The 15,963-nt window shown below is 43.6% G+C and overlaps 2 protein-coding genes across 6 annotated transcripts in view; one reads left to right on the forward strand and one right to left on the reverse strand.

Annotated features, from left to right (window-relative positions):
• Positions 1-354: 354 nt before the first annotated feature.
• Positions 355-15,963, reverse strand: part of ZNF346 (zinc finger protein 346) — a 35,805-nt gene continuing 20,196 nt past the window's right edge. For 2 of the 5 annotated variants that reach the window (XM_025434337.3, XM_049108870.1), the window contains exons 5-7: positions 14,774-15,007; positions 7,016-7,109; positions 355-4,468 (exon numbers count right to left, since the gene is read on the reverse strand). In XM_025434337.3, the coding sequence (XP_025290122.1) occupies positions 4,381-4,468; positions 7,016-7,109; positions 14,774-15,007 (416 nt within the window). In that variant the 3' untranslated portion in view covers positions 355-4,380. Of the gene's footprint in view, positions 4,469-7,015; positions 7,110-8,129; positions 8,221-14,773; positions 15,008-15,963 lie in introns of all 5 variants that reach the window. The other 3 variants (XR_003130713.3, XM_025434338.3, XM_025434340.3) reach the window with 3 other exon arrangements.
• LOC112651633 (normal mucosa of esophagus-specific gene 1 protein-like) lies at positions 8,347-12,028 on the forward strand. The gene is made up of 2 exons (XM_035715421.2): positions 8,347-8,367; positions 11,384-12,028. The coding sequence occupies exons 1-2, from the start codon at positions 8,347-8,349 to the stop codon at positions 11,714-11,716; spliced, it is 354 nt and encodes a 117-aa protein (XP_035571314.1). The 3' UTR covers positions 11,717-12,028.

Below are 15,963 nucleotides of genomic sequence, written 5' to 3' on the forward strand. Positions count from 1 at the left end.
GAGTTCCCTCTGATGTTTATCTGTTGGATTGGGCATTGTGGGTCCTGGGCACTGACATGAGAGACCATTCCAGGATAGAGAAATTCAAACCTGATCTCAGGGATGCTCAGAGTAAGAGGGGCCCTGATATTAAGTTGATATGAACCCTTGGGCTCAAATTCCCATGTGCCACAACAATGTTCAAAATTAGAAAGACTGACAATACCAAGTGCTGGCAAGTTGGTGAGTTGATAGAATCACAGTGGAAAACCATTCAGTAGTATCTAGACAAGCTAAACACACATTTATTCTATAACGCAGCAATGCCACTCCCGGGTCTATGTGTGCATGTGCACACCAAATGACACAAGCAAAAATTTTCAAAAGAATTTTATTTATAATAGTTCAAAACTGAAATAACCCAATTGTCCATCAACAGAATGGTTTAATTGTGGTATATTCATACAATGGAATACTACTACACAGCATGAACAAAAATGAACTTCTGACACACACAAAAACATGGATGAATCTCGCAGGCATAATACTGAGCAAAAGAGGATGTGATTCCATTTTTATAAAACTCAAGAGCAAGCAAAACTAGTCTACGGTGATAGAGGTCAAAACAGTGTTTACTTCTGGGAGATAGTAACTAGGAAGGGGAATGACAGAAACTTCTGAGGAGCTGGCAATGTTCTGTATCTTGATCTGGAGGGTGACTGCCCAGATGTATACACATATGTAAGGATTCATCAAACTGTACTTGAAAAATTGGAGCACATTATGAAATGTAGCTCAGAAAGTTAGGGAAAGAGCGGTATTTCAAATAAAGACAGTTTCTGGATACGGCTTACACAAGCAGTTACTTTTGCCCATCCCCATCCATTCTTCTCCCTTAGTCTCCTGGAAGGAGCCCCACACTTTCTTCTTTTCTCTTCCAGTCAACGTGTTTTAAGTAGAGCTCACTCTTTCCCAGGGCCCCAAACCAGGACACCATTTCCCCTAGTTGCAGTCATTAGTTTAGGAATCAGAATAGGGCCAAACTAGCTAATGAATCAATCCAGAATTTTTTTGGGGAACTAGTAGGTAAAGATGTTCTTTCTGTACTATAGTTGCCTATCTATCCTGGATACAAGCCTGGAGCTGCCAGTGGCCATCTTGCTAACTTCCAGAGAAAGAGGCCACACAGAGGAAAGCTGAGTAAGACTAAATTCTTCCTGAAGGGACACCTGGGTAGCTCAGTGGTTGAGCATCTGCTTTTGGCTCAGGGCTTGATCCTGAGTCCCGGGATCGAGTCCCGCATCGGGCTCCCTGCATGGCACCTACTTCTCCCTCTATGTCTCTGCCTCACTCTCTGTGTCTCTTGTGATTAAATAAAATCTTAAAGAAAAAAATTCTCCCTGAAGATACTGTCAGAACCTGGATCTATCCATCCCTGTATCGAAATTTTTCATTAGGTGAATCAATAAATTTCCCTTTTTACCTAATCACTTTGATTTCAGTTTCTTACAGTTATAACTGGAGTCTAATATACTGGAAATCTTGGATAAAATATTGAGAAGTATGAGGGGGAGTTTGGAAGATAAAATAACCACTGAGCCTTGTCCAGTCTATTTTATGGTTGCTTGCTCTGTGAGACCACAGCCCTGTTAGAAGTTGGGCGGGGGCAGGCCCAGGGGTCCTGTGGGAAGGTATTTTCTTTTTTTTTTTTTTTTTTTTTTGGGAAGGTATTTTCATCCTTGTTTGGAAAGGGTTCTGGACTAGGAATCTAGAGAACTGGATTCTACTCTCCATTTTGTTGCTTCTTGGTGGCAGGTCCTTGGGCAAAATACTATATACATCTTTGAGTCTTTTCTATAAAATGGAATATCATTACCTTGCTCAAAAGGCAGTTAGGCAGATCAAATGCAGCTTTTTCATCCCCTTAGGTGAGTTAGTGCCTGCATCCTGGGCATTCTTGCTGCACCCTGTATGACCCTCTATTGCCATAATAATCTTTTTTTCTTCTTTTGATAATAATCTTTATAGTATTTCTCCCCAAGGGCAAGAAAGTATTCATTCCTGTACCCTCTTGCCAACAGAGCTGGGCACACAGCTAGTAGAGACTCCTGAATCTAGACTAAGAAGTCTTATGGGCTAGGGGCTCATTATCTGGCAGCCTACCCACCCTTTTCCCCTTCATTTCCTTGCCTGATATATGAGGCTGATTCTGACATCCTGGATAAGGTAGAAGGACTCCAGGGAAATTGCTGAGACAGTCTAAGCTTTGGATGCTGGGAGCTGAGAACCCACCATGGGGGCTATGTGGGGCCTTTCCCAGCTGGTCAAAAGCAGGTGCTCAGGAACAGTTTGCTGAGTGAAGAATGGGGGCTGAGGCTGCCTGGGTACCCTCCTCAGATCTGGCTATCTGAAACAAATGTTGGACAAAGGGCTCCTAAGGCCATCACACTTCCCTAGCTCATTTCTGGGTCATAGAAAAGCTTCCTGTAAGAATCTCTAGGCCAAAAGTTGATGGAACAAACCTAGTTCTGAGTAAGAGCTGTGTAGGAAAAGGCCATCTTTCTTACCTATACCCTCATTCATGCATTTGTGCATTCATTCAACAAATAGTTCAGGACACACCACTCCACATTAGAGAAGTGGAGATGAAAGAGGTTAAGGCTCAGTTCTGAAGGGATTAGCCTGGAGAGAGCCATATTGGACATAGCCTCCATTTTGGCTTTCTTGTTGGTCTCTTGTTCTTCTCCCCTGCATCTCTTTTCCACTTAACAGCCAGCCAGAATGATCCTCTCAAAGAAAGTAGATTCTCGGCTGAAACCCCTTAAAGACTCCCATGAGACCCTCTGTACAGGGGGAGGCAGATAAGTGGATGAGGTTGTACTAAGCCTGGGAAGGCTTCCACAAGGTTGCCAAGCAATTCAGATGTTTATCTCTGTTCCACCTCTTAAGATCACTATTTAAAGCCCCAGGAATCTGAGAGGGGTGAGGGTAAGTGGTCAAGACACACATATTAGATCCAATGGCATTATGGCACCAAATCTCAGGTCTGTCAAGCTGCAGTCTGGCTCATGGATAAATTCTTTATTTAGACCAAGAGACAGAGCATAAACACGCGTGCGTGCGCGTACACACACACACACACACACACACACACACAAATATGTAAAGGCATTTCACAGGCAAAGGGATAGGCAATGGGGGGAAGAAGCCACGAGAGCAGCTAGGGGCCTACAATGGTTATCATTTCTTGGAATTGCTGCTTAAAAGCTACAAGGAAAAACCCACTCCCAGTGAAGTCCCAGGCCATAAAAACACAGCAGAGTTGGAAAAGTCTAAGTTTGGGGCCTGGGGAACATCTTTTTCCTCATTGCAGAAATCTGTACCAGTTCTCCTTTCTTTTCCTGGGGGTCCTATTCTGTTCCTTGGTACCCAGGAATCTCCTGGTGGATGATGGGAGAGGGCTAGCACCACAGCAACCTGGGCAGGTGATTTGCTGCATAAGGAGGAGAGGGCTAGTAGAGCCAAGGAGCAGCAATGAACCTTTGAGCTGGCTGGCATGAGGCAATTTGCCTTTAAGGGCACAGAACCATCAAGGGAACTTCCATGTGGGGACTTCCCCACATGACCCTGGGTCAGAGCACCTCTCTGATAGAGGAGGGGAAAGGCTCCCCCTTGAAGCTTTCTGTGAGCCCACAGGGTACTGAAGCCTCCTCCAGCTCTAGCTTTTCCCCAGTTGCTGCAGATCCTTAGCACCATTCAGGAACTGTGGAGAAGGGGCAAGAAGGACAGCACTGCTCTGCCAGGACTGTGTCATTGCTCCAGGAGGAAACTTCACAGTGGGCAGACAGCTGTATAACTGGCCAGTATCTGGTCCCAGGTTCAGGAAAGCCTGTACTTTTGGGGGCAATATGGAGTGTCATATTAGCTCCAAACTTCCATGGGGTAGCCACTTCCATCTACCCTTTGCCACCTAGGCCAAGGTCTGGTGTGAAAGCTCCAGGTTTTATTGGAGCTGCCTAGAGCCCAGGGAGAGCTCAGTTCTTTAGCTGCAGAGACTGGTTCAAAACTGACCTGCAGATGACAGACAGGCCTGGGGCTCATGACATGTGGCCCAAGGGGACTGGGGAAGGGGAAAGGCCTCCAAACTACTATCTTGTGAGGCCCCGAGTCCTCTCAAGATCCACCCCCTTCCCTTGTCCTGACCTACAGGGTCCATCCAAAAAGGGAAGAGCAGGGGTGTATTTGCCTGGACCAATCAGAGGCTATCTGTGGCCCACTCCTGCCTTAGGTCTATGTGTTCTCCAGGTATAAGAAACGAGGAAGAGGGAGCCAAGAGCTGACCATGGTAACGGGAAGCTGGCTCATGGCTGGTTCAACCTGGGGTGCTGGACAGAAACATCTCTAGTCTTCCAAGGTGGCTGAGTCTTTCTCAATGGGCTGCCTTTGCATTGGAATCTGGCCCAGGGGTGATGCCACTGTTTTTGGTGACCTGTAATTTGAGAAGGAATAAATGCACAGGATCAGTTTATGGTGGTTGTGAAGGTGTTCCAGGTAGTTTATTCTAAGGATAGTACAGCTCTTCCAGGGCCCTAAGAGTAATAAGGAGGGCAGCTCTCGTTTACTGAGGGCCACTGCATGCTAGGCACAATGATGGGTGCTTTGCTTCCAGCATCATATTTCATCTTCAAGGCAACTCTACAAGGAGATAGCACCCCTTTTATATATGAGGAAACTAAAGTTCAGAAAGTATAAGTCATCTGCCTCCAGTAAGCTTTTTTTTTTTTCCCAAAATGTTTCCTCCTAGTAAGCTTTTTATTTATTTACTTAAAAGATTTTATTTGTTCATTCATGAGAGACACAGAGAGAGGCAGAGACATTAGGCAGAGACAGAAGCAGGCTCCCTGCAGGGGGCCTGATGCAAGACTTGATTCTAGGACCCTGGGATCATGCCCTGAATTGAAGGCAGATGCTCAACCACTGAGCCACCCAGGCATCCCCCCAGTATGCTTTTTAAAAGTGTGGTTGATTCCGGACGGCAGCCCATATCTCCACTCTACCAAGCCATTTATTCTGATTACAGGGCCCTATATGACCTGGATAGTACAGACTGACCATTTCCCGCCTCATACTAAGTCAAAAGTAGCTCTTCTGTCACTCTTATCCCACTCTCTGGGCATCTAGCAACACCTGTTATTATCTTATTTGTTTATGAATTTGCTTAGGATCTGCTTCTATCATTAGACGGGGATCCAAAAAATCAGGGAACACTACTGGTCTTGGATCTTACTGTAGTCCTAGTGCCCCAAACAGGGCCTGGCACAAAATAGGTACTCAATAAATATTTGAGTGAATGAAAGCTTATCTTTAATAGTTGCCCTTTTTGGTACTAGCAGAATACATATATTATCTCTAACTTTCATGTTATCTTGTAGGGTGAGGATAATGAGCTCCATTTGGAATGGCAGAGCAAAATGAATGTGCTTTGGAATTAAAAGATTTGAATTCTGGGTTCATCTCCATGTGACTAGCAATCTTGGGAAGTCACTTAACCCATCTGACATTAGGTTTCCTTGGGTTGGAAAAAGGGGGTTTGTATGTCTATAGTTCACAGCTACTATTGCAATTCAACAAATTGTAGCTATAATCTCACAGAAAAAAAAGTGGAGGTTCAGAGAGGTTTACTAACTCACCCAAAGTCACATAGCTGAAAGTGTAGAAAGAAAACAGTAAACACCAGCATTCTCAAGGTGGGGTAGCCCCAGGGAAGGGCTCTGGCTGGTCTACTGGCTGGTCTACTGAAATTGCCACCACTCAAGATGCAAGGAAAGTATGCTGAAATGGGAGTGAGCCCAGGCTAGATTGCACAGGCTTGTGTCAAGTCCATATCTAAAATAAGCCTAATGAGTCCTCCCAATTTAAAAAATATATATAAATAAATAAGAAGATCTGCTGCAATACGGGAGGGGAAACTTCAGGCAAAGAGGACCAAGGACATTTTGACTCTAATATTCTGTTTCCACCATCTTTAATTCATTCAGCTCTGTGAGCAATGCAGAACATATCACCAAAGTCAAAGAAATCATTTCAGACTTGCTTGCTTGAAACTGTTTCCTCATCTGTAAAATGGGGATATTCCCATCTCAGAAAGTTACATAGTAGCACACTGTCCACACTATCCAGTTCCCTTCTGAGAGGAAGGGACAGAACCATGTGAGTCCTCCCCGGTCAGACCATAGAACCTTATGTTATATGGTGCTACAACCTCCTTATAAGCATGATGCCCTGGAGGAGTGTCCTGTGAGCCAGACAAGACTTGAATTAGTTTGAATTATAGGCTCTGCCTCATACTATCACTTGAAATCACTATTCTGTCTGTTATAATAACCCCTTCTTCCTAGGGCTGTTGAAGGATTACTAGACAGAATTTGCTTGGCATGTGCCCTGTAACAGAACAGGGGTGCAAAGAATGTTAGTCATTTTCAAGGTTATCATGAACAGATGACTGATTCTTTTTATCTCTTCCCTTCAAAGCACTTATCATAATTTATAATTATTGGTTGTTTACTTGTTTATTGTTTGTCTCCTTCCATCAGAACGTATGGTCAGTCATGAGAGCAGGGACTGGATCTGTCTTGGTGTTCAATAAATTTTTGATCAATGTGCAAACCTGGTCATATTTGGTAATAACCCATAGAGGGAGCTCTTGCCATAGAATTGATGGCAGTCAAGACTAGGTTCTTTAGGCCAGTGGTGGGGGAAAAAAAAGCTTCCCTAGTGAGACTGCTCAAGGGCAAGAAATCTAAGTATTTTAGGAAACCATCAAGGAAATTGTCTATGCTTCTCTACTAAAACCTTCAGCCCAGTAGGTCCAAAGGCTGCAGGGAAGCTGATGGGAGAAAAACTTAGTGGAGACACTTCTTCATGTTAACTGAGAAAAGGCTGCCAGGATTCCATTTTCACAAAGGAATATCTGTTTTGATTTAGAAGCCCTGAGTTCTTGTTGCAGATCCTTGAATTTCAAAGGACAATTACTCACTGGTTCTTGTGTTTGAAGCCGCTGACATGAGCTTGATACTGTTCTATGGAGTTCAGCATTATCTTACACGTCTTGCAGGGGTAGCCCTTCCCAGCTGAAACACACATAAAAATCAAGATGCTTAGTTATCCAATAAGAAGGGACCTGGGGACTACTGCTTTTGGCAGTAAATGTCCTTCTGAGGATGGATGGTGGGGTAAGGTTAGGTGGTTGGCCCTGAGGAGAATCCCAGAGGCCTCAATGCTCAGGGGGCACAGGGTGCCTATGTGCTTCCTGGGGTTGGGAAGCATCCTGCTGCATGCCCAGCATTGAACCTGGTCCAGAGTAGCTGTCTGCTGAGTAAATAAATGATTGACAGAACAAAGAGGTGACATTTGGTATAACTGTCTTTTCTACCTTGACTGTGCTAAGTGGTCTCATTAAGGATTCCCCTCACTGAGAAATCTCTGGGAAATTTCCACTCTCCTCGCGCTTGCAATAACCGTAATTAATGAGAATGCCTACTATGAAAATTAATCTGACTTTCTACCTTGGGGCTCACAGACACCCTTACTACCAGGGCTGATTCAATGACAAAGTGGTCTTTGTTCATGTGGTCTAGTAGAGAGCATGGGTCAGGAACCAAGATATGGTTGGAGCTGGACTCCTGGCTCTGCTTTCATGTGATCTTGGCTAAATCCCTTCCACTTTCTGATTCTCAGCTTTTCTCAACTATAAGCCAATTACACCATAACTTATAACCATAACACTTATAATAATAAAAAGCATATTATTAACCAAGTACCTGATATAGGCCATGTATGCTATATAATTTTGTCTGGCCCCCATGACAATCTTGTGAGAATCATTACCATTATTTTATAGATGAGGAAAATAAGGCATAGTCACATGCCTAAGAACACAGAGTTAGGAAGTGACAAACTTAGGCTTGACAGGCCATAAAGGGTGTACTTATTCTAGCATGCCAAACATTAGCTATACAAAAAAGGCAGCTGTACACATAACTTTAAGAGCTGTCTAGTTCTGATACTTTTCTAATCATCTGCCATCCTAAAGTTTCACAATTCTGGAGTGAGATCACCTCGGCTCAAATCCCAGCTCTATCATTTCTTACCTGTAGGACCACAGGCCAGTTACTTAACCTCTCTGAGATTTGGTTTCCTCATTTGTAAAAGTGGGGCTTCTCTGAGACTCAGGTTCCTTACCTATAAAATGAGGTTAATATTAGTATCAACCTCATAAGGTTATTGTAATGATTTAAGTAAAAGCATTTGACACATAGGAAGTGCTCAACAAATGAGAGCTTTAATCACTAATATAATTTTACTCTTATGGGTTCAGTGCATAAAGAGGTGAGAGTATCTTTTTTTTTTTTTTTTTTTTTGAGAGTATCTTTTAAATAGCCTTCCAACACAGCTGTTGCTACTGTGAACACCAATGATCTCTATTCTAATACGCTAGCCAATGCTCCCAGTGACATTTGTTTCCTTTGTATCTTCGGGTATTTCCCAGAAGATATATCCTTAAAAAAACTTAAGGGGAAAATTACTGCAATCAGAATTCAGGTCCTTTTTAGACATTTATGGCCAGGATTTCCAGAAGGCTTAATCTTAGACCCTCAGCTCTTCTCTCTCTAAACTCTCTAAGGGGTCTCATTCATTCCCCTGACTTCAATTACCACCTAAAACATATGAAATTACCAATATTTAACAGTTTCTGACCTACTAAATGGAAGTATGTCTAACCTAGAACTCCCCTGAGGTCTAGACCTATATATCCAACTGTCTACTTGGATATCTCATGGGCATCTTAAACTCAAGCTGACGAAACCTGGTTATCTATCTGGTTGCCTAATTTTGACTAGTCCCTTTCCTTTACTTCCCACATTTTTTTTTTTTTTTTGGTAAAGATTTTATTTATATGTAATCTCTACACCCAACATGGGGCTTGAACTCACAACTCTGAGATCAAGAATTTCACACTCTACTGACAGCCAGCCCTTACCTCCTACATTTGATGGCCAAATCCTGACAATTCTACTTCCAAATAACTCTTGAATCCATCTACTTCTGTCTATCTTCTCCACTGCTATCTTAATCCAAGCTCTTCTCCAGTATGAAATTACTACAATATCCCCATTGCTGGGGTCTTCCCACCCTTCTTCCTCCCTGTTCCAAAACATTCTCCACTTTGTAAGCAGAATAATCTAGTAATGCTTAAACTTAAACTGTCAGTGGCTTCCCAACACTCTTAGGATAAAGGATCAAAACCTTAACATGATCAACACCATGACTGGATAATCTCCCCAGGATAATTTTGCCCAACACTATAATCCTTATGCTCTGGGAAGTCTTCATTGATCCTTGCTCCCCTATCTTAGTTTATTCCATTTATTTCATTTCTTTTTTTTTTTTTCCCAAAAGATTTGTATATTTATTTTAGAGAGAGAGAGCATGCACATACATGTGTGCACAAGCAGAGTGGGGGACAGGCAGAGGGAGAATGAGGGAAAGAATCCCAAGCAGACACCCCACTGAGCATGGAGCCAGATGTGGGGCTCAATTCCAGGACCCTGAGATCATGACCTGAGCAGAAATCAAGAACTGGTTGCTTAACCAACTGAGCCACCCAGGGGCCCCCCACTTTTTATTTATTATTTTTTTTAAAAGATTTTATTTATTTATTCATGAGAGACACTGAGAGAGAGGCAGAGGCATAGGCAGTGGGAGAAGCAGGCTCCCTCTGGGGAGCCTGATGTGGGACTTGATCCCAGGACCCTGGGATCATGACCTGAGCTGAAGGCAGACACTCAACCACTGAGCCACCCAGGTGTCCTGCCACCCCTCACCCTTAAAGAAGATGTATTTATTTATTTGAGAGAGAGCAGGGGAGAGGGGCAGAGAGCATCTTAAGCAGACTCCATGCAGAGCACAGAGCCTGATGGGGGTTTCGATCTCACAACCCTGAGATCATGACTTTAGCTGAAACCAAGAGTCCAATGCTTAACTGACTGCTCCACCCAGTTGCCTCATTTTCTTTCTTTTTCTTAATATCTTATTTTTAAGTAATCTCTACACCCAAAATGGGTTCAAACTTAACAACCCTGAGATCAAGAGTTGCACATTCTATACTGACTGAGCCAACCAGGTACCGCATTTGTTTCCTTTTCTAAAGCTTGTCACATTTGTAGTTATTTGATTAATGCCTATTTTCTCTCCACTAAACTCTAAGCTCCACGAGAACATGGAATATCTGTCTTGTTTACTACCATATATAAAGTGGCATATATTAGGGAAGAACTCAACAAATATTTCTTGACTACATATGAATTTAACAAGACCTGAAAACCTGTTCTATGTAGTGGCTGAAGAAACTGGGGGGATCCATATAGGGCAGAGAAAGCAGACCTGTTCTATATAGGAGGAAAGGCCCTAAGTAGGGAGAGAAAACAGTGGGGTAAAGCAGAGGAGGATTCCAGTAACTTGAGTTGGGGAGGTCGGGGGGATGTTTAATGCTCTGGCTGTTGGAAGGATTTGGTTGCCTGTATGATATGCAGGCTTTAGCTTTGGTATTCTTGGATAAATAAGAGAAATGTGAGCCTAGAGTACAAAGCAAACTCCAAGTCCTTGCTCTGCTTGGTGGATGCTGCATCTTCTTGCGGGGGAGAGATGTGGACACTCTGGGTCATCCAACATTTGACCCATACTTGCCATAAGACACTTTGACAAGAGCCCCATGGAAACTATTCTCTGGACCCAACACAGAACTTGACCTAAGTTTCAATGCCGCCTCTGCTGCCGCCTAGTGTGGGACTCAGTACAAATCACCTCATCTTTCTAATCCAAATGACTTCATTTGTAAAATAGGGATAATCAAACTTGCACAACAGAGCTGCTGTGAGAATTAAATTACATGATTATGGGTGAGAGCATGTAGCTTAAGGCCTGAACTGCAGCAGCCACAGTTAAGTATAGATGACTGACTGAATGAACAAACAAGCTTTGACAGAGGCCAGGAGGGAAAAGTCAAGCTGCTAACAAACCTAAAATCTGGGACACCTGGGTGGCTCAGTGATTGAGCATCTGCCTTCAGCTCAGGGCGTGATCCCACGGTCCTGGGATCCAGTCCCACATTGGGCTCCCTGCTTGGAGCCTGCTTCTCCCTCTGCCTGTGTCTCTGCTTCTCTCATGAATAAATAATAAAATCTAAAAACAAAAAACAAAAAAACCCCAAAACCAAAACCAAACCTAAGACCTTTGCTAAGGTGGAACCCCTGTCATCTAGAATACATATTCTAGATTAGCATCCCACCTCTGTGGGTAAGAAGGGAGTCAGAGTGGATTCAGTGCCTCTGCTGATATTTTGTAGTTGGAAAGCCTCCTGCCACGTATACTCAGAGCCGAAGACAGAAGGAAGGGAGTCAGACCTCAGACCTGCGCTGAGGTCATCATTAACTTTTTCCAACTCCTGATGAAAAAGAAGGAACTTATTCCTTTGGTGCTGTTCATGGCCACAGCGGCAGGCGGAGCTTCGTCTTTCGATGTATATTCCCTTCAAAAATCTGATGTGATCCTAGATCGGAAAAGAAATCCAGAACCTTGGGAAACCATGGACCCTAGTGTACCTAGCAAGCTTATAACAATCAACCAAGAATGGAAGCCCATTGAAGAGTTGCGGAAGGTCCGAAGAGCCACTAAATGACCAGCCTTTGCTTCTTTCTTTCAAAGAGTACTCTATGAATCTAGTGGAAACATTGCTGCACAAACTAGATTATGGATACCAGGGTGCGGAAATGCTTCTGCTACATTTTTAGGGCTTGACTACATTTTCGGACTCGGGATAGGAATTATGAAGGTAGTACAGCAATGACCACATAGTTCAAAAATAATTTTGTGTTTATTTTCTTGTTGTAAATTTAATTTTGCATATTGAAATTTTAATGTTTATGATGCCCAAATGGTTTCCTTAAAGTGTATAGAGATTTATAAACTGAATTGTCTATAATAAAATACTGGGATCCCTGGGTGGCGCAGCGGTTTAGCGCCTGCCTTTGGCCCAGGGCGCGATCCTGGAGACCTGGGATCGAATCCCACGTCGGGCTCCCGGTGCATGGAGCCTGCTTCTCCCTCTGCCTGTGTCTCTGCCTCTCTCTCTCTCTCTCTCTCTGTGTGGCTATCATAAATAAATAAAAATTAAAAAAATAAAATAAAATAAAATAAAATAAAATACTATTTGTGCAATTAAAAAAAAAAAAGTAACTTTTGGAGCCAGACAGAGCTAGAGACACATACTGATACTGTCACTTATCAACATCGGGTCCTATCAGCTATGTGACCTTGAGCAAGTCACTTTGAGTCTCAACTTCTTTATCTGTGAAATGGGAAAATCGTAGCTATTTTTAGGAATGCTGTGGGAATTAAATTATAATGTATAGGTTATATCAAAGGGGGTGTGATACCCCCACCCCCTGCCTAGGTTTTCATGAAAAATTTTGGCTGATCTATAAAGCAGTCAGATGCCTCAGCAAGAAGAAAAGACATAGGATATAATTCTAGGATTAAGTATGGTAATTAGCCTTAGACAAATGGAGGAATAGATATAGGAAGGAAACTTTGGTTTAAGATAAAAGAAAAGAATGGATACAAGTTAAGATAAGCAGCTTAAAACACAGCAGTGCCTGAGTCCTGACAGTGGACAAGAGATGATGAGGAAATAACCAGGGCAGGGCCAAATAAAGGCAGGCCGGGAGCTGAAACACAGAAGGGTCAGCTGCAAGAGAACCGTGGGTAATGCTGGTTGGATGCTATCAGTCTTAGGACAAAATAGGAGAGTCACAGGAAGAGGGTTCTAAGGAGCTTGGTTCTGAATTTTCCAGATTTCTTCAGCATATAGGGCTGGCTTCTGTTAAAGGGGAAGGCTCTGTTTGTATGTGGGAACACTACAGTAAATATACAATTTTGGGGATGCCTGGGTGGCTCAGTGGTTGAGCCTCTGCCTTCGGCTCAGGGGGTGATCCCAGAGTACCGGGATCGAGTCCTGCATTGGGCTCCCTGCATGGAGCCTGTTTCTCCCTCTGCCTCTGTCTCTGCCTGTGTTTTTCATGAATAAATAAATAAAATCTTTAAAAAAAATACATCCAATTTTGAAGAGGTTTATAAAGCAGGGTCCTTCTGTGGCATTGGAAGAGTGCTCCTTGGCACCCTGTTGAAGCCATTGTTTCATGCCCATCTCATCTTGTCAGTACTGCTCAATGATGACCTGTGTTGTATGACTGTTCTGGGTTTGGGGGTTGTTAGAGAGGCATGATCTCTTCCCTTGCTCATATGTGGTCTGGAACATCTATAGCAACTGGGTGTTCACCTTTCCAGGATTGTGGCAAGAGCACAGAAGGCTCTGAGCAGCCGGTTCCCTGAGGCCAAGTTGTTTGTACTTGGATGCCATGAGGGCCTCCAGTGTTGACTGGTGCTGCATCTCCACAGCCTGAGTGGAAACCCTGAGAATCCACATGAATGCTCATGTAGACTCCACAAGACAGGGACTATGTCAGTCTTGGTCACTACTGTACCTCAATAGGGAACACAGTAGGTACTCAATAAACATTTAGACTGAGTGAAAGAGAAAATAATAATCTCCTCCCACCCCACTCTAATGATAAGCCGTGAGTAGTTACCATAATGGGAAGGGCTCCAAACTCTTCATGAATGCTTACTTCTGTGAAGTTAGGGAAAAACTAGTATTCTCTGAGTCAGAGTGGTGTCCTTCACTATGCTATTCCAGGGATATAGGCAGGTCTCAGCTGCTGAGATGAGGGGCCCTGAGGACACTAATCTGACAGAGACTGCTGAGGCCTTCATATAGGAATGTGGATGACAGGGAGATTAAATGAGAGATTGCAGACCAGTGGCCCTTGGCCCAAATCTGGCTTGCAGACAGGTTTGATTCACACAGGGTTTAAAATTTTTAAAACCTGAGGGGAATTTTTTTTTAAGATTTTATCTTTTTTTTTTATATATCATAATTTTTCTTAAGATTTTATTTATTCATGAGAGACACACAGAGAGAGAGGTGCAGAGACACAGGCAGAGGGAGAAGCAGGCTCCATGCAGGGAGCCTGATGCGGGACTCAATCCCAGGTTTCCAGGCTCACGCCCTAGGCCAAAGGTGGTGCTAAACCACTGAGCCACCCGGGCTGCCCTTAAGATTTTATCTTTAAGTAATCTCTACAGCCAACATGAGGCTTAAACTCAATCCCAAGACCAAGAGTTGCATGCTCTACTGACTGAGCCAGCCAGGCACCCCTAAAAATGAGGGGAATTCTTAAATCTTTTTAGGGATGCCTGGGTGGCTCAAGCGGGTGAGCGTCTGCCTTCGGCTCATGGTATATGATCCTGGGATCCGGGATTGAGTCCCGTATTGGGCTCCTGCCTGTGTCTCTGCCTCTCTCTCTTTCTCTGTGTGTCTCTCATGAATAAATAAATAAAATCTTTTTAAAAATCTGACTTTCTAGATTCTTTTGGAAAACTGATGATATGATAGTAACTAACTGGAGCTGCCTGGGAGAGGCATATACTCTTCAGCTAATCATATCCCCTCTTGGCTCTTCAACTTATTTAAATCTCCTGTTTGGTTTCTGCAGGCATTTGAGTTTGCAACGCCTTCTTTAAGAGATGTAAGGAGGAAAGGGCATAGCCTTGGTTGTTTGGGGAACTCCACGGGTCAGGATCTGATCCAGCTCTGGGTGTGAGCTGGGTCCCTTACCTGATGAGTCAGTGACAGCAGGGTCTGCCAGCCGCCCATAGTGTGCCATGAGTTTGAGCTTGGTTTCCTGTTTCCTGTGTTTCTTGCCCACATAATGTTGTTGAGCCATGACAGGGTCGTTGAAAGTCGCATGGCAGAGGCTGCAGAACTTGTCTGGGTCTATCATCTCTCTATTCTGGTGCAAGGCTAAGGTGGAGGCCACAAGGAAAGGGTTTGTAAGGCGTTTCGACAGAGCTGCGGTGAGAGAGTTCAAACAGAAACAATGAAAAGACCCAGAAGGTGCCAAGCTTTCTAATATGCAGAAAGGAAAGGCTGGGTCACTAATCACACTTGTAGATGTGGCACTGCCTGTGTGAATCACACAGGGAAAACCTTCTCTAAATGTGAAAACTGGGAAGATTAGGGGGAGCTCAATGACCAGCTACTTGGTCAGCAGCTCTCACTGCATTAGGTACATGAATGCTGATTTTCTCATAGTCGGAGGAGGCTTCTACTATCAAGTTGTCAAATTACAACAGACTAGAAATGTACATGTTTGTAGTCTTTTTACCCCTCAGAATTCCCGAGAACATCACAGCAAGTGGGGTAAGAAACTAGGGTGTCATTCCCATCCTCAAAGTGCCCTAGTTACAGAACTGGGAACCAATGCACAGATGTAGCAACTGAGGGCCTGAGGACCTGGAGGTCATTTAGAAAAGGCAACTGTACTAGGGAGGCCTTTTGGGTTACAATGCCTTCTAGGCTGCTAGAGGAGAGTAGAGAGCATATAACATTTAGTTACATGCTTTGTACATATATTTCCTCCTTTGGTCCGCAGAACTACCCCATGAGATAGATATTATTTTGCCACAATAGAGAGAAAAACCAGGGCTCTGATAAGTAAAGTGACTTGTCCAAGATCACCCTGCTGTCTGTGTGACACTATAAAGACTATGCTGTCTTTGTATGCTAGGCTGCCAGAATGTGGTAGGGTAACCTGAGGGTGACAGTTTATGCTTTCACCTTCAGAAAACATCCCTGGCTTTGGTCAATGTATTCATTGTTAACCAGAATCTGTTATAGACATATGCATAAGCCTCCTGTGGGTCAACAAATGTCATGGTACCAATGACAGGCCAGACTGTCAACCAGAATCTGTTATAGACATATGCATAAGCCTCCTGTGGGTTAACCAGAATTGTTACCAGAAC

The sequence above is a fragment of the Canis lupus genome, chromosome 4 (assembly GCF_003254725.2).
Source record: "Canis lupus dingo isolate Sandy chromosome 4, ASM325472v2, whole genome shotgun sequence".
In the NCBI taxonomy this organism is placed as follows: domain Eukaryota; kingdom Metazoa; phylum Chordata; class Mammalia; order Carnivora; family Canidae; genus Canis; species Canis lupus.